Here is an 18487-nt window from a genome sequence, read left to right on the forward strand (position 1 = left end):
TCAGGCGGTCGGGGTGGGGCGGGTCGCCCGCCGGGCTGCAGACCGCGCGCCTCCTCCCGCCGCGGCTGCGGGGCTCCGGGCCTGGGAGCCCGCCGAGCGCGCTGAGTCAGTTTCTTCCTCCGCGACTCCTGGCTGCGCCGCCACGGCGAGCGGGATCCGGTCCCGGGAGGCGGCGCCCTCCGGGGGTCGGGGGTCGGGGGTCGGGTCTCGGGTCTCGGGTCTCGGCCCGCGCGGGGGCCGGGGCCGCGGTTCCCCGGCGGGGCCCCGCTCAGGCGGCGACCCGCACGCCCGCCGCGGTTCTGCCGGGCGCCGTACCCCGGCCGAGCCTCGCGCAGGCCCCTGAGCTAGTGTTTGGAGCCTGGGTGGGGGAGGAGGAAGCCGAGGAGGAGGGCTGCAGAGAGGGAGGGCAGAGCTGGGCGGGGAGCCGCCGCCTTCCTCATAAACAGGCGGGCGCGGGTGCGGATGGGGCTGGCGGGGAGCGCTGGCTGCGGGCCGTGAACTGCGCTCGTCCCCGAGAGCCGCAGCGGCGCCCCTGCGCCTTGCCCGGGCCGCCGGCCTTCGTGCGGGAGGGACGGTCGGCTTGGAGCAGGGTGCATCATGGCCAGTGGTAGCTGTCAGGGGTGCGAGGAGGAGGACGAGGAAACTCTGAAGAAGTTGATAGTCAGGCTGAACAATGTCCAGGAAGGAAAACAGATAGAGACCCTGGTCCAAATTCTGGAGGATTTGCTGGTGTTCACGTACGCGGACCACGGTAATCATCTGCAAGCAAACTGTTTGCTTCCCCCCATCCCCCACACCCGCGCTGCCTCTTTTGCAAACTTTCTCTCTCGCACTTTGGAGCTGCACAGACCTGGACTCTTGAGAAGCCACAAACGCTCTCTACTCCTTAGGGCAAGAAAGGAGCTGAGAATACCAGGAAGGTCTTGCGCCCACTTTTGTTTCCGACCCAAAAGGGGGTGCGTGAATCCTCACTTTGCTTCTTTTCCCTTACCCCCTTCTTTTCCAGCCTCCAAGTTATTTCAAGGCAAAAATGTCCACGTGCCTGTGTTGATCGTCTTGGACTTGTATATGAGAGTCGCTAGTGTGCAGCAGGTAAAGGAATTTTCATGTTGCCCATTCCCCCTTCTCTTTGGAAACATGTTTTTCTGTCAATATGATGTGCCCAGAAGTGCTGGGTTATTTCTGACATTTGGCTTGACAGACCACTGACTGTGACTTTAAGAAGGAAGGGTTGTCAAATCATTATCAAATGTTAATGGTGCGAAAGGGCCCACTGAATGCCCCCTAATGGTTTTGTAGAGATGAATTTATACCACAGACCTACAGAACATGGTTGGTGGTGGGCAGGAAATACTAATGGGTTGAGATTTAGTTCTGTTATTGGCTGGATGAGTTCATCAGCATTTAATCAAATTATTCCAAGAATCGTTACCAATGTACAGCATGTCTTAGAGATGACACAAGAGTGAATAGTTTGGGAAGGGAGAATAAGTAACAGTAAGAAAGTTTAGTAATAGTTAAATTAATAAAAAGACGTAACTGGCAAATTTGCTAAATACCTCAAATATGTTAAAAAAGAGGGGTCCTGAGGTGATAGTTAAGGATGATTTACAGTCAAAACAAATTATTGCCTAATGTATTAACTTCCTTTGTAGATTTTGAGATTTAGAGAACTGAAAGCAGCTTTGTCATTTGCATGCTTCTGCATGGGTGCTAGAGGGAAAGAGATTTGAACTTTGAATTCTGTGAAGGTGTAGTCAGAAAGCCAGTGTTTTTTAATACTGGAGAGGTTAAACAGAAGTAAGAAATTATCTGGAGATCTCCAAATCTGTGTCTATCTACCTTCATCTTTTATGTTCATCTCTGTATCCAGCTATGTCTGGTTTGGATGAACCATACACCTACCTTCCTTTATCTTTATTTATTTTTTAAAATATTTTTTAATGTTTATTATTTTGAAAGAGAGAAAGCGAGAAAGAGCGTGAGGGGTAAAAAGAGAGGGAGACACAGAATCCGAAGCAGGTCCAGGCTCTGAGCTGTCACTGAGCCTGATGCAACGCCTGAACCCACAGACCCCAGGATCATGACCTGAGCTCAAGTCGACTGCTTAACCCAGACGCCCCATTCTGTGAGGATATTTCTACCTGGGATAAATGGTTATTTTAATTTTTCTTCAACTGAAATATTTCTCATCTGACTATTGATTTTCAGTTGTTAGCAGACAAAATCATGAAAAGATGGAGGCATGATAAAGACAATGTTCCATTTAGCACCCAGTGTCTGAATTTTGCCCATGAAATATGAGTCACATTGCTCTCCACCCACATCATCCCTTCTTACTTGCCTCTGCTTTGGTGTTCAAAAGTGCCTTGTCTGGCAGCCTGTCTTCCTTGGATTCCATGCTCGATAGAGAGAGTCCCCTTGTTGGGTGAAATTCAGAATCCTCAGGGCCCTGGGAGGGCTTGGTCTGCAGGGTGCAGAGGAGACAGTGCTAAACTTGAGAATCCAGGGGAAGCTGGAACATATGCACCATTTCATTCTTTGTTTTAGAAGCTGCCCAAGCCTGGACATGTTTGTCTGGAGTAGTTATGAATGTCACTTGATATCCTTGTCCAGTGGGTACCAGAGACAAAGGATGCAAGGAAATAAGGAATTGTCTTTTGATTTGGTATTTAATGGAATGAAATTATTAGTTTTAGAGCCATACGTGTATCAGTATGCAAAATGCGTTATGTATTTGACATCATTTGATTCTCACTGGAATCTCCGTGTCCTTTCAGAAATCTCACTGGCCACTTTTACCTCAGAGTTAAGTAGCTCAGTTAGGATCACAAAGCTAATGACAGAGCCAGGACTCAAGTCTTCATATATCTTCAGATTCACTTTCCACCGTGTAGTCCACTAGCTGCTGAATTCACAAGCTTTTTGTGCAAGTAAGAAACACAGTGGTTTGCTGCAAATACCATGGCCAAGCCAGGCACTATTACATTATCAATTTTAATTATCATGGGTCTTATGAAACAGATGTAGAAACAGGTCTTTCTACTGATATTTAAACATTTTTTTATGTTTATTTTTGAGAGAGAGAGAGAGAGCAAGCAGGGGAGGGCAGAGAGAGGGACACACACACACAGAATCTGAAGCAGGCTGAGTTGTCAGCACAGAGCCCGACGCAAGGCTTGAACTCACAGACCCTGAGATCATGACTGCTCACCTGCGTGAGATTGGACGCTTAACTGACTGAGCCACCCAGGCGCCGCTCTCTACTGATATTTTAATGCCCCACTTAAAAGGAAGTGGGTTTTTTTTTTGTTTCAAATTTCTTCATATTTGTGGCATAATTAGTACAGATATTCTTTAATGCTTTCTACATTGAATTAGTTGGAAGTGCGGAATTGAAACTTACTGAATGATGAATTTAAGAAGGTAAGGTGAATTCAAAAGTAAATATTAAGGTTTGTTTCCAGGGGCACCTGGGTGACTCAGTTGATTAAGTGTCTGACTTTGGTTCAGGTCATGATCTCATAGCTGGAGAGTTCAAGCCCTGCATCGGGCTCTGTGCTGACAGCTTGGAGCCTGGAGCCTGCTTCAGATTCTGTGTCTCCCCCTCTCTCTCTGCCCCTCCTCCACATAGGCTCTGTCTGTCTCTCAAACATAAGTAAATATTAAAAAAATTAAAAAAAAAGTTTGTTTCTAGAGTTCATTTAACATGATATTCCAGATTCCAAATTTGCATTTTCAAGGTCTTTTTTATATTTTATTAATGCCCCTTAATAAATGACAGTCTTTAGGGAATTAGTAGTTAGGCTAGCTGTCTTGTATTTTCCTTTTTCTGACAGGCATCTCATCATTTCTCTGTGCTCCTTAATTTTACGTTACTTGTATTTATCCACAGTTTCAACGTTTGAAGTAAGGGAGCAAAATAAATGAGAGTGACTAAAATTGCCTTTAACCCCTAGACTCTTTGCCATTGTGCATTAATTAGATGCTGGAATTTACGGAATAATTACAATAAATGAAACTACCAATTTAATTGTATTATAACTGCATGGGATAGGAACCTTCTCTCTGGGAGATAAGCTTTTAATTGAGTAGGTTAATGGGTCACCTGTTACCTCTGCTCTGCTGCCAGTGATTCTCTTTAATCCTAGAGGTTCAGTTGCCTCAGTCTTTTTGCAAAGCAATTACTGATGCTCCTTATTCACCAGCCAAAACAAAACAGGTTTTCTCCTTGAGCCAGTCATGCAGGTACAGAAGTGAGTAGTGCATTCTATGTGATTTGTGATTTATTTTCCACTGGAAGCTGTTCCGAATGTTATTTTCTTAAATACTTGGGAAAAATTCTCAGTGTGTTTTACGCAAGCACAAAAATAGCCAGTTTCTATGACAGCTGGATTGTCAATGTCTCTTCAGCTTACATGGAGGAGGATGTCCTACTTAAATATAGGTAAAAATAGCTGTCAGAAATTGCTGCCTTTTCAAGCAATTTGACATTATGTAAAAGGATGTAATGGCAGAGTAAAGCAATCCATGCTTAATTCAGAAAACATTAAGAAATAATGTTGTAAAGAGATCTTGTGGAATCATTTTTATTTTAGGAAATATACCTTGTTTATTCCTGTAAACAACAAACTTGTGCCATTATCCCTCATTGGATGCGCAGAAATTCTCATGCTGTTGTTATTGAGCTCTGCATCACTTGGGTTCGTTTATGCATCCGGTTTTGTCTAGCAAGAGCCCTCCCGCAGCCCTATCTTTACCATTCAGCACCTGACTCTCCCTACAGCTTATCAGTTTCAGAGGCTTCCATTTCCCCTTTTGAATGCCCAGGTTTCTAATTCCTTTGAAATCTGGCTCAAGTCCTACCTTTCCTATTTTGTATCGTTCTCTGGGTAATTCTGACCAACAGTGAATCCCACTGTCAGGATTCATATAATATCGGCATTTATCACACATCATACTTAGACACTTTTTCATAAATCTCTAGAGGCTACATATTTATGCATTTTCTATTTGGGTTTTCCTTTTTTGACTATATCAAATCTAGTTCTGTAGTATAGGAGAAAGAATGGAGGATTCCTTAAATTTAGAAAGGACTATAGAGCGGAATGAGTTAAATTTAATCTCTTGTTTGAAATTCAAATACCGCATTTTAAAAAAAGTTGTATTTAAAAAAATTGTATTTTTCCAGAAGTAAAGAGCCGCTTATTCAAGTTGGTATCATGTGAACGTACTGAAGGAAGATATATTTAAAATACATCAGTAAGATCATATTTCACTTGGAAATGTGAAAAAGTCTAGGGGCATTTCTGATGCCGACATCTCATCAACTCATATTTAGATGTTCTAAAGAAACCTAGAGGGATCCATTGATAAATTCTAACTCCTGTATTTCTTACAGCGCCTTTCTCTTCTTCCTGTAACAGACATTAGCTTGCCGTCAGACAGTTCTACTTCTCTGCTAATTATTCTAGCTACCCTACCTGCGCGGGCATTCTTTCCTAATAACTTACTTTGCTGTCAAATCTCCAACTTCCTCTAATCCTCCGTTTCAACCACTTCATTTTTTTCCTACCACCAACTGTCAGGTAGATGTGACTTGAAAATCTTGTACTTCCATAATCTTGGTATGTCCTCTGAAACTACTTTTTGTGTTTCATTTCATTTCTTTTTATTTAGATAATAGACAGTCTATTTCCTTCATCATTCAGAAACGCTTTACTATTTTTTTGTATGCACTTTTGGTATGATATTTGGAGAAAAATGTATTTTAATTATATGGCTTGCTTTCCTCAGTAAGCATTTTAGGATATCATTTTGTTTTAAAATAATTATTTAAAAATATTGTAGTCACCTATTCCACTTAGAATGAATCTGTTCCATTAGCATGTTTAAAAGATGTGAATAGGGGCGCCTGGGTGGCGCAGTCGGTTAAGTGTCCGACTTCAGCCAGGTCACGATCTTGCGGTCCGTGAGTTCGAGCCCCGCGTCAGGCTCTGGGCTGATGGCTCAGAGCCTGGAGCCTGTTTCCGATTCTGTGTCTCCCTCTCTCTCTGCCCCTCCCCCATTCATGCTCTGTCTCTCTCTGTCCCAAAAATAAATAAACGTTGAAAAAAACAAAAAAAAAAAAAAACAAAAAAACAAAAAAACAAAACAAAAAAAAAAGATGTGAATATTTGATTTTCTTGCTTGCAGGTGGGTTGGTCACTTCTATGCAAATTGATAGAAATCTGTCCAAATACAATGCAAAGCTTAATGGGACCGCAGGATATTGGACGTGATTGGGAAGTACTTGGGATCCACCAGTAAGTATGACAGATGTGTAAAAACAAACTTTGTTATTTACCTGTACATATGACAACCCCACCTTTTATATATCATATATTTGTAATCCAAGCCAATCTGGTAAAATCCTTTAAAATGCGGGTATTTTTTCTGAACCAATGGCTTACATTTATAGAGAGCTTTCGACTCAGGAGTATGTTCTCTAATTGAATTAGAAAGCCAGTATTTGAGGTAGAATTTAGGTGCTATTACTATTTTAATAATGTAATGATCCAGTTATGCAGTTGATTAAGTTTTAGATTTTTGATGACTACTTATGAATTCAAACCGAGAAGTATTTTAAATTTAATTGTAGAACTGATATAAGCCACTAGTTGTTAAAAAAATGAAGGGTACTGAAAAGTTCTGTAAATAGTAATTTTAAAGTTTATGCTTTACTGTCTTTAAAAAGTACCTTCCTCTATATTCATACATCTATATTTATGAGCTTAAACCACAGCTTTCAAAATGAAGAAAAAAGAGGAAATTACCTTTTAGCACATCTGCAGCCGAATCTTGATAGCTGTTTTACCAGCTATGTTGGTTATGGCAATTTGCAACACGATGACTTCATGGATGAGACCACTTCTTTAGCCATAATTAGTTAAGAAAAAATTTTCTGAAGAAAAAAGTGTTTCCAGGAAAATCCCTTTTGGATAGTTTTTTTCCTTGACATTTAAAAATTGTCTTCTGGCATTAACCTTAGGCGTTCCGGGTAACTAATGTGACTTTTCTTTACCACAGAGAAGTGAATACTGATTGCTTTCAATTACATAATAGCTTGTAAAAAACGTTTTTTTTATGCAAAACAAATGTAACATCTTTGTATTGTTTGTTAGTATCAACCATTGCTGCAAATCTAAACAGATCAGAGCTGTTTGTTATAGGTGACCCTATCTGTGCTTGTTTTTCCATCTTTGAAGTTTTATGTGTTGTTGTTCTTCAGTTTCCAGGATCTAAAGAGTGTTTTGAAAAGGACATATTCACATTTACTGTATGCTAATCATCTCCAAACCAATTTCTGAGATTCTATGAGTCAGTTCTAAAGTATATGGCATTTAATGTGGAATTATATAAAATTTAACTGTAATTAGTAACTGAAATGTTACATGTCCCTTGGTTTGGTTGAGAATTTCCAAAATCCCCAAAGATTAGCAATCTATAACTTAGGGAGTTTTAGAAAACTTATCTAGTCATATTCCAGTACAAACCGACTGTTCAAATTAAATTACATGAACATTCCTATAGGGAGTCTCATTGACTCATACATTCATTTATTCAGTTACCCTCCATTCATCATTTATTCACTCCTACTTTAGGCCTGAGGTAGTGTGAACAAGGTAGACACACTGCTTTCTGTAGTGGAGCATATTAGATCATTCCCAGCAGACTTTATTGTAAAACATAATCTCCCCATATTCAAGGACTTTTCTCCATCAAAGGCTTATAGTACCAAAGAAGGAATCTGGTGTAGAGATGAAGCCAGGCGTGGGGGTTTGGTGCAGGGGCTTGCAGGGCAATGCGGGTTGGAAGAGAATTGACAGGGAGTAGAGGGACAGAGTGTCTCAGTTTCTCACCTTGCCAACTGGTGAATGTCACCAGGCTCTGTCTTCTTCTAATGATGTAAAGCTAAATACTAGTAGGTAGAGATAGACTAAAAATTGTATATTTTAGAAATGATTAGCTCAGGGAGAAATTTAATGAATTTGAACTAATTGAATATTGTTGATTAATACTGAGTTCACTATGATAAAATATTATTAATTCCTCTTTCAAAATTAGTAAAAATGAATGATTTAATTATTCATGTGGATTGTTAATTATCTGTACAAACTAACATCTTTATTACACCTCTGTATATTTTAATATATCAACATGCATAACATGTAATTCACAAGTTTATATCACACATAAAAATGAGCTTCATCTCTTGATGTATATAGTTCTTTGTGATACTTTGGATATGGAGTTGAGTAAAAGTAATTAATAATTGAATTTGAATATTCGTAGGAAAAAGGTATAACTTCTTTATTGAGACTCATAATATTGCCCTCTTAATTGTTATAAGTCTGGCTCAGTTTTAATGGAAGTAAAACTACACAAGATTCAATGTAGGGAATGAAATGCAATGAGATGAATGAAAATATAGGTGAGTGAAACACGATATCTGAAAAAGCAAACATCTAGATATGATAATTCGCTCTTATCTTCATTTCTGTTTTTAATTCCAGACTGATTCTTAAAATGCTAACAGTTCATAATGCCAGTGTAAACCTGTTAACAGTTGGACTAAAGGCCTTAGATCTCCTCCTAACTTCAGGTAATATATACACATGTATGTTTTTAATGGTGACTCAAATTAAAGAAGTATTTTAAACGATTTGCCAAATGTCTTTTTAAAGAATAAGAATATAACCTAAATATCTGACTTCCAAAATTCTTTCTGTTTCTGTTTTCTCATCTTATCTCTTTTGCATATACTTTTTCCCTCAAAAATCCCACCCAATATCTTTGGCTTTAAGCATCACCTTATGTGTTTTTCCCAAACCTAATTTCTGTCCCCAGCTTTGCTCCCCAACCTGGCCCTACATGTCACATTCCCGTTAGCTTGTTGGCTAAACATGATCTTGTCATTATTACCTTTCTTCATTATATTTCTTATATGTTTTCTGTATGTTCTAGGGTATGACATAATAGTAATATTTTAAAACTACATAACATTACTTCTTGAATGCATGTTAGATGCCGGGCTTCACATGTAAAATACTTCACATGCTTTTACAAACGTAATCCTCAGAATGTCTCTTGAGATAGGTATTGATCTCAGTTTTCTAGTGAGGGACATTTAAACACAAAGAGGTTGCCTCAGCCAATGACTAGTAGAAACAGGGTCTGAGTCCACATATCAGGTTCTTTCCTTGAGGACACTTCTGCTTGGAGGATTATGTATCTGAAAACAAAGAATCTTGGTTCAGTGCAATAGTTGTGATCATTGCTGTGATGGACACTTGGTATTATATAAGGTTCTGACAAGAAAGGTTGCTCACAGGGGAGCTAATCATGGTGATAGGGAGGGGTTTTCCCCCTCAAAGTGGTGGAGGGTGCTTTAGGTCGAGAGAGTAGCATGCAAATATCCAGGAAGATACCTATCATGCTAAGCATGATAAGGGTTGGACCTGTTGGGTGGAAAGATTTTAAATGCCCTCACTGGCCCTGTTAAGTAATGAGGACAAGATGGGAGAAAGAGGAAGAAGGAGGGTGAAGTTCAGAGTATGAGAGGAGAGGGGTCGGAGAGGCCAGAAGGTCCTCAACACAGCCTTTTATTACAATATACAGTGGGATGTGCCAGCTAGTCTTAACCATGATTTATTTTAAACCCATCCTTGGGAGCCTTTTTTTCTTTTTTGTTTGTTTTCCTTTTGCAATGGACAGGAAACTGAGAGTTTTTGAATTTGAAAAATCTCCCAACACTGGAATATATTGAAGTCAGCAATGTGCAGACAATTAGAAAATTTTACATGGGTCTTGAAAAGACTGGTTACGTTAGTATTTTCCATATGACATGTAGAATTTTGCACTGTAAGACCATTTTTAATGTGTTTTAAAGTTCATTTCAGATACTTATCCGAGGTTAACTTATGGATTGTTTTTATTGTTTGGCTTATTAGTTAATTGATTTAGTAGCTGTTGGGCACTTACAGTTGTGCTTCCTATCAGAGAATTCTAAGGCAGATGAGGCAACCTTCTTACAGTGTAGAAGTTCACGGTCCAGCACCAGAGTCTAATATAACTTTTTGCAATGAAGGAAATGTTGCACCTTTCAGTATCATGGCAAGTAGCCATACGTGCTATCGAACACTTGAAACGTAGGAAACTAAATTTTAATTTAATCTATTTTTAATTAATTTAAATTTTAGTTTAAAAAGCCACATGTGCTTAGTGGCTACTGAATTGGACAGGACAGGCAAAGACATAAAAAGTAGTATAAGACATCATTTCAATTTAATGAGAAAAGTCTTACAACAGGGAAAGGACAGAAGCCACTGCAGGAACATTAGAGAAGAAGAGAGTAGCCAAACCCATTCAAAGGACTTAGGAGTATGGACATAAATTGCCTAAGGAATCCAACTCTGCTTCTTATTAGTTGTTGGACCTTGAACAGAGTCACTTTGGGTCACTTAACCTTTCTGTGCTTTAGTCTTCTTATCTCTAACATGGGGATCGCACCTACCTTATGGAGTCGTGGTGGGTTTACATGTGTAGTTAGAGTGATCTGCTTTAACCCGTGGACATGTGATGTGCCAGACGTGTGTTTACTACTACTAACACTCCTATTCTGGTACTTGTTTATTAACAGGATGGGTGCTGTGTGTGGTTATCTTTTGCATTATGGCAAGAATATGTTTGGTGTGGGAAGGGGCAAGGGCATTCAATGCAGCAGGTGCAAATGCAAAGAGATATCCAAGAAAGTGTTTAGTGGTAAGCAGAAGACTTTAGCATGTGTGGGGTTGAGGCAATGCATAGAATGAGTGGGGCTGATGAGGTTCATGAAGTGAGTTTGTAAAGGGTCTTGTTTGTCAGGCTGAACAGTATGAAAAGACCTTAGAAGATTTTAGCATGGGATTTATAGGATCACATTTGTGTTTTAGAAATACAGTGCAGGGCATAAGCCAGTTAGGGAGGGATTTCAGCCTAGCAAAGTATTAAACAATTGGGTTTGCATTTCAAATGAGAGATGATGAGGTCCTGGATACAATAGGAATGTTGGGGGGGGGCTACTTCAAAGGGAATTTTTAAGATAGTTAGAAGATAGACTTGAAGGACTTGGTAATGAGTTGATTGGTAGGTAGACCAATTACCTATCCTGCTTAGGTAGACTGTAAGAAGAGAGAGGGAGGATGGAAGAAGGAAGATGAATTGGTAGTTTCTCTCTTGGGTAACTTGGGTGATCGTATCACCGAAGAAGATATGGAGCAGGAGCAGGCTAGATATGGCGGTGCCTATGGAATAGTCAAATGATGTTGTCTAAAAGGCAGATAGAAATGTGTTTCAGGAGTTGAGGGAAAGAAGTCTTGCCTACAGGTATTGACTAGGAATCATAGAATTGTAGTAAAGTGTACTGAATTTATTTTATTTGGAAAGATCATAGAGCTTGATAGGTCTAACATCTGGGGGAATTAAGTGGCTTATCAAAAAGAAGAGTCCACAGACTATAGTCATCGTGTAAAAACCAACACATTAAATGTTAAAGCAGCTATTTATCTGGGACATGGTTTTTTTTTTTTTTTTTTTTTTCCAAATAGGTAAAATCACTTTGCTGATATTGGATGAAGAGACTGATATTTTCTTGTTAATTTTTGATGCCATGCGCACATTTTCAGCCAATGACGAAGTCCAAAAACTTGGATGCAAAGCTTTACGTGTGCTGTTTGAAAGAGGTATTTAAAAATGTCAAAATCTCTATTTTTATATTTATAGAAGAAGCAAGGGTTTATTATGGGAAAAGTAAAATGCAATTACGATAATAAGAAGGTATGTAAAATTTTATTCTTTATTAAGAAGTGGGAACTGTCAGTCTAGGATACATAATGGGGTTAATTAAGAAATATTGCTTGTTTTGTGGAATGAATTTTATTCATGGGTTATAAATTATGCCATTGTAGTAGACTGTCTTCCATTGCTTAACAAGGCATAAGATTCTCTTTGCAAACCGGATGCGTAGGAGTTAAGAAAGAAAAAATAAAACTGTGAAGCCAAAGCATAGATTAAATTCGGATTTATGGTGTTGAGTCATCACCAGGGGTTTAAGAAATTGCTAGAGGCTCAGTATAAAGAACCAAGAGGTTTACAAAGTACCTCTTAGGAAAAAGACAAATAGGTATTTTATGGCATGGCACTAAGATTGATAACAGAGATTATTGTGTAATTTTGGACTTGGTTGGGACCAGTAGTCCTTCCATCGGCTTGGTGAGGAAATGGATTGGAGAGGTGACATGAGCAACGTGCCCACGGGCACACAGCTAGTCAGCACCACTGCAGTTCAATTTACCACCAATTTTCCGAGCATGTTCTGCATCATTAGGAGAACCAACAGTGCTGGAGGTTTAGGATAAGAATAACTTATGTGGGTTCTGTGTCTCTGTCAGTTTGCCATTTTAGTTTCTGGCAGCTCCAGGAATGGAGCTATTTAATTCCCTGTCTCGTTCCAGAAGGACTTTAAACAGCTTATAGTTATTTATAATAAAGGAGAGAAAAATGGATGAGGAAATGTATGAAGGGGAAACAATATAAAGCCTGGTTAAATTTACTAGTTACTTCAGGTCCTATATACTTGCAGAAATCTGGCTCTCTGCTTCCTATGAGGCAAAGAGTTAAACATCGTCCGTTACAAAGTTACTTGAGATAAAAATAAACCCATTTATCAGGAGAAGTGATCAGTGTCATGGGAGACCTGAGGAAATACTCCCTTGGCTTTCCCTGGATGAGATGATAAAGTACACACATTTTATAAGGAGTACAAAGTGTATTTCAGTGAAAGAGATTCTATTAATAGAACAGCATGGTCCTGGAACCCAGCTCTCTGAAGATCAGGCTTGGTGGAGAAGACAGTTTACTGTGAGTGGGGAATCGAGGAACATCTTTTGGGATATCTTTTATAAATGTTGTATCTTGGAACTAAGCTTTTGAAGAGAACCAGGCAGAATGAGTCTTGCAAGGCCTGTAATCTTCTGTGTTGCAGTTTAAGGGCATGGTCTCATTCATGGAAGAAGGGCTAACATCATTCTCTCCCCAGCATTGTGGGACCCATCCAGAACATATGGAGAAGGACCAGGGAATGTTAAAAGGAAGCCCTTATTCAATAGAAATATCATCAGTGCTGACAGTGTTATGGTTATAAATATGGAGTAGAAAAATTTCTGAATTTCTCAGGAAATCAAGTTCTCTGGATGTATTGGCACCTGTGAAGTGAATTTTCAAAATTTGAGAGTAGACTGTGGAAACTGTACCATAAAATGAGAAAGTTCCATGATACTCATTTATTAGAACCTAACCAATATCATATCATTTTACATGTACCGTTGGTATCAAGTTGAAAAATAAAAAAAGTAAGGTTGATCCTGTAGAGTGCTGAGTTTTCCAACATTTTTGTCAGCACAATTCTCAGGCTAGATAAACCAGACTTTTATACATGTTTTTGAGTTACCCACCCAATAAAATGACTCCAAATGGAACTCATTGGCTTGATCAGACTATTTTCATTATGAAAATTAATGATAATTCTGAAGAAATCAAGGCCATTTAGATAGAGTATTTTGAAGTCTATGTAGTTGTCATTTGCCAAAGTTCACCCCTCTTGGACTGATGGATTTAGCTGAGCTGCCTTTCAACAGTGTACCATTAACCACTCCTTTGAAGTATTGTGATATGTTCGCTTCCAGTAGGCCATTTAAAAATATATTTTTTATTTAAGTTTATTTATTTATTTTGGGAAAGAGAGAGAGCAGGGGAAGGGCAGAGAGAGAGGAAGAGAGAGAATCCCAAGCAGTCTCCGTGTTGTCAGCATAGAGCCTGATGCGAGACTCAAACTCACGAAACCTGAGCTGAAACCAAGAGTTGGATGCTTAACCAACTGAGTCACCCAGGTGCCCCTCCAGTAGGCCATCTTTATTAGTCCTTGGTCAGTTTTCTCTATAATCTCCCAAATGCAATTATAAATAATTTTGTTTTTTTATAGAATTGTTTGGTCACTAACACTTCTGCATTTTAAAATATGGAGTAACTAATATAGGTCAAAAAGAAATTATTTTAATCTCAGTAGCTTTTTTTTCCCATTATGAAATTCTTAGGAAGGATTTTGCTGAAATATGTATTTTAAAATTATGTCTGTTGTATTTACTGTATCTCATAATTGACATGAATATTATGTTTTTGAGTAAGTAAACTTTAAGCTTTTCAGTATTTTGTCTTTATTTTTCTAGTTTCAGAGGAGCAGCTGACTGAATTTGTTGAGAATAAAGATTATATGATCTTGCTAAATGCATTAAAAAATTTTAAAGATGAAGAGGAAATTGTGCTTCATGTAGTGCACTGTTTACACTCCCTAGCAATTCCTTGTAAGTACCCCATGTGCATGATTTCTTTTTTCTATATGAAAAATTACAGTTTACCTCCTTTCTGAGTCCATTTTTTTATGTTTATTTTTTGACAGAGACACAGAGAGAGAGAGACAGAGCAAGCTAGGGAGGGGGAGAGAGAGGAGAGAGAGAGAGAATCCCAAGCAGGCTCTGCACTGTCAGCACAGAGCCCGATGTGAGGCTTGATCTCAAGAACTGTGAGATCCTGAGCTGAGCTGAAATCAGGAGTTGGATGTTTCATTGACTGAGCCACCCAGGCACCCCCTTTCTAAGTCCATTAATTTTTTTTTGATTTTGTAGAAACTTGTAGATACAAAACCCATTTCTTTATTCATTTGGTTAATTTTTATTTATTGATACTCTCCTGCAGCTGGTTCCTGTGCTGGGAAACAGTAGCAGAAAATATAGACATATTTCTTGCCTTCTCAGAACCCATGGTGTACCATGCCAGTTATGGATAAGTATGTAGGTGATTACAATGTATTGTAAGGCAAGTGTTGGCACAAGTGGCTGGCGTTATGAGAGAAAAAGAAGGGAGGCAGGATCTCTTGGTAGAGACTTTGAGGAGCTCTTTGAGGAGAGCTTTGTGTGTAGGGATGTCTGAGGTGAAGTGGAAGGTGTAGGCAGAGTGTCCCAAGCAGTGAGCATCCTGTGTCAAGATCCTGGAGGAAGAGAGAGCAAGAGGGTAGAAGTAGCTTAGGAACCTTTGCACTTAAGAGTACGTGTGTGTGCATATGTGTGTGCATGTGCATGCCCAGCGCTGAGCAGAGGGTGTCTGCTTGTGTGTCATTTAATGGAAGCAGGGGCAGGGCTTGATAAGAGTCAGTGGATGAGGCTGGAGACACAAGCAGATCTTGAAAGGCTTGAAAAGCCACAGGAAGGAGTTTGAACTTTATAGTGATGCTTGTTGAGCGTTTTCTTGATGCTTTGAAATCTAGGCACTTTTATCACAAAATAAGTACAAATAAGAAGAAATTAATTTGCTGTGTATGCTACTAGTGATTGTCAATGGGCTGGAAGAATGCTTCAGATTCTGTTACTTTTGTTTTGTAAGTGCACGTGAGCATTTTGTCACTATTCATGTATCGCCTGTGCCGGTTCATACAGGAGGTACACGTGCATTTATCTAGTGATGCTTTCATCTTCACACATGTGAAGTTGTGAGGATTAAATGGTGAAATGAGTTCGAAAATACGGAATAGTACCTGGTATGTAATAAGTGTGAAAACCTTTGATAGTGTTTATTACATAATTTGTATTTCATACATGTGCACTGTAATGTGTTACGTATAATACACATACATGGTTTCAGACATGGATATCTGCTGATATCTGCTGAGTTTTCAGTAAAAACCCAATCCCTTTATGAAGTAATGCTCTTTCTTCATGATTGTTATAAAATCCATCATTTTCTTTTCCGTGGGAAATTAAACATTTGAAAGTAGATGGAGTTGCATTACAGTTGAGGATGGACATACTTTAAAATTTCTGAGCCATCCACTGTCAACAAACTGAATATGTTTCTCATTCTACTTGTTTGTAAAACAAGTAAAATTTATTTGTTTTGGGCTGGCTGCTTTGAAATTCATTGTTTTCCACCCACATCTGACGTAACTACAGTGAAAAATGTGTCGATTCATCATACAAAGGTCAAAGGAGGCATCTAAAAATAAGAAAAATGAAATGTTTTAAACACTGAATCTTCTTTTTGTATTTTTTTCTGTTTAAATCCAAGTTAGTTAATATACAGTGTAGTAATGGTTTCAGGAGAATTTAGTGAATCATCACTTACATATCATACCCAGTGCTCATCACAGCAAGTGCCCTCTTAATGCCCATCACCCATTTAGCCCATCCGCTCATAAACGTCCCCTCTAGCAGCCCTCAGTTTGTTCTCTGTATTTGAGAGTCTCTTATGGTTTACCTCCCTCTCTGTTTTTATTTTATTTTTCCTTCCCTTTCCCTGTGTTCATCTACTTTGTTTCTTAAATTCCACCTATAAGTGAAATCATATGATACTTGTCTTTCTTTGACTTATTTCGCTTGGCATAATACACTGTAGCTCCATCCATGTTGTTGCAAATGGCAAGATTTCATTATTTTTGATGCTGAGTAATATTCCATTATATGTATACATACCACATCTTCTTTATCCATTCATCAGTCTGTAAACACTGATTCTAACTGAAAGATGTTTGCCTTTGGGTCTTAGAGCAAATCATGTCTCATATTCTGAGTAAAGCAAATAATTATTTTCAGAAGCCATTTCTTTTCATTACAACATGTTTTCAATGCTCTTTAAAATACAATTAAACACTAAAAACATATTTTTTTTTTAAATTTTTTTTTTCAACGTTTATTTATTTTTCGGACAGAGACAGACAGAGCATGAACGGGGGAGGGGCAGAGAGAGAGGGAGACACAGAATCGGAAACAGGCTCCAGGCTCTGAGCCATCAGCCCAGAGCCCGACGCAGGGCTCGAACTCACTGACCGCGAGATTGTGACCTGGCTGAAGTCGGACGCTTAACCGACTGCGCCACTGAGGCGCCCCTAAAAACATATTTTTTGGAAAACGGTTGGTTTGGTTATGCCAAAAAAGGCAGAAAAATGTTCTGTAAACACCTTTTCTGTTTGTTTTAATAATAGTCAACATTATTAAATATAGTTCACACACTCACTCTTTCTGTTGGCTACCTACCTTTCCCAGTAGATTCTTTCCTTCCTTTCTGGTTCACCCGTGTTGGTCTCTTAGTTACACATCCCCTGAGTCCCCCATTCTTTTCTCCATCTATCTCAGAGCCTTCAGGAAGCTTGATTTCGTTTCCTGGTACACTGGCTGCTCTGCTGCCTTTCTGAAATAGACAGGAAATAAGTCATAGCTGACTTTGGCTGTTCTATTATGTGACATGATTTTGATTTTCTTTCTGTTGGTTTGAGGGAGAGGAACAATGTAAAAGCCATTATCCAAAGGAGTAGTGCCTCATTAGGGAAAGGCCCCACATTCATTTATTTGAAAACTTTTGGCCAAGACATTACGTTTTTAGACTTACATAAAAACACTCTCAATTATCCCTGTATTTTAAGTTTTTAAGCCTAGAAACAGGAGTAAATCAATTTTCTCTTAATGCTAGAGAAGAGTCCTAAATCCTATTATATTAGCAATGAACATGGTATTTTTTACAGCTATTGAGAGAACACTGACAGAACAGTATTGACAGAACATGGTACTTAAATTTGGAAATAGAGCCATTATCCTGCCATAGATTTGCAAAATGTATAGGGTATTTTTGTATGTATATTTCAAGTGGGAAATTACTACCTTGTGGGTAATTATTATTTCTTTAAATTTAGGCAGTAATGTTGAAGTCCTCATGAGTGGCAACGTGAGGTGTTACAATATTGTGGTAGAAGCCATGAAAGCATTCCCTGACAATGAAAAAATTCAAGAAGTGAGTTGCTGCTTGCTCCATAGGCTTACTTTAGGTGAGTTCTAATTCTTGGTTAATTTGTTGTCACGGTTTATAGGATGTAAGTGTATATACCATATATGTGGAGGTTGTATGTTGGATAAGTAGCATATTGACATACACTGGATGGAAGTATTGTAAAGTAGCAAACTATCCTGCCATGCTTAGAATTTGTCTTTATTTTTTGAGAGAGCGAGAGAGAGCACATGCGTGTGTGCTATATTTAAAGTATAACTATGTATATAGCTGATCCATACAAAAGAATAAGCATAACATGTAGAAAACGTGAAGCACAATGCAGAGGAATGCCCCACCCACCTGAAGTATTAGTACATTACCAATGCTGGTGAAGGTCCCCTGGGCTGCTTCTTCTCCCTGCTTTCCCTATAGAGTTAACACTATCTAGTATTAAAAAGCCATCAACTTGATCTTCAGATAAGGATACCTTTCTTTCTTTCTTATTCATCTGTTAATGGATTATTTGTTCCATTTAATGACTAGAGAATTTATTGCACCTGTTACTGTTTCAAAAGAAGCTTAACTTTCTCTTCGTAATTAA

General features: G+C 38.9%; 1 protein-coding gene across 3 annotated transcripts in view; it reads left to right on the forward strand.

Moving 5' to 3' along the window:
* Window positions 1-463: 463 nt before the first annotated feature.
* Window positions 464-18487, forward strand: part of LRRK2 (leucine rich repeat kinase 2) — a 137334-nt gene continuing 119310 nt past the window's right edge. For 2 of the 3 annotated variants that reach the window (XM_023256946.2, XM_045061649.1), the window contains exons 1-7: window positions 464-751; window positions 1007-1092; window positions 6196-6305; window positions 8556-8644; window positions 11628-11762; window positions 14304-14438; window positions 17813-17944. In XM_023256946.2, coding sequence (XP_023112714.1) covers window positions 598-751; window positions 1007-1092; window positions 6196-6305; window positions 8556-8644; window positions 11628-11762; window positions 14304-14438; window positions 17813-17944 — 841 coding nt within the window. In that variant the 5' untranslated portion in view covers window positions 464-597. The remainder of the gene's footprint in view (window positions 752-1006; window positions 1093-6195; window positions 6306-8555; window positions 8645-11627; window positions 11763-14303; window positions 14439-17812; window positions 17945-18487) is intronic. The other variant, XM_045061648.1, reaches the window with a different exon arrangement.

The sequence above is a fragment of the Felis catus genome, chromosome B4, assembly GCF_018350175.1.
Source record: "Felis catus isolate Fca126 chromosome B4, F.catus_Fca126_mat1.0, whole genome shotgun sequence".
Lineage (NCBI taxonomy): Eukaryota > Metazoa > Chordata > Mammalia > Carnivora > Felidae > Felis > Felis catus.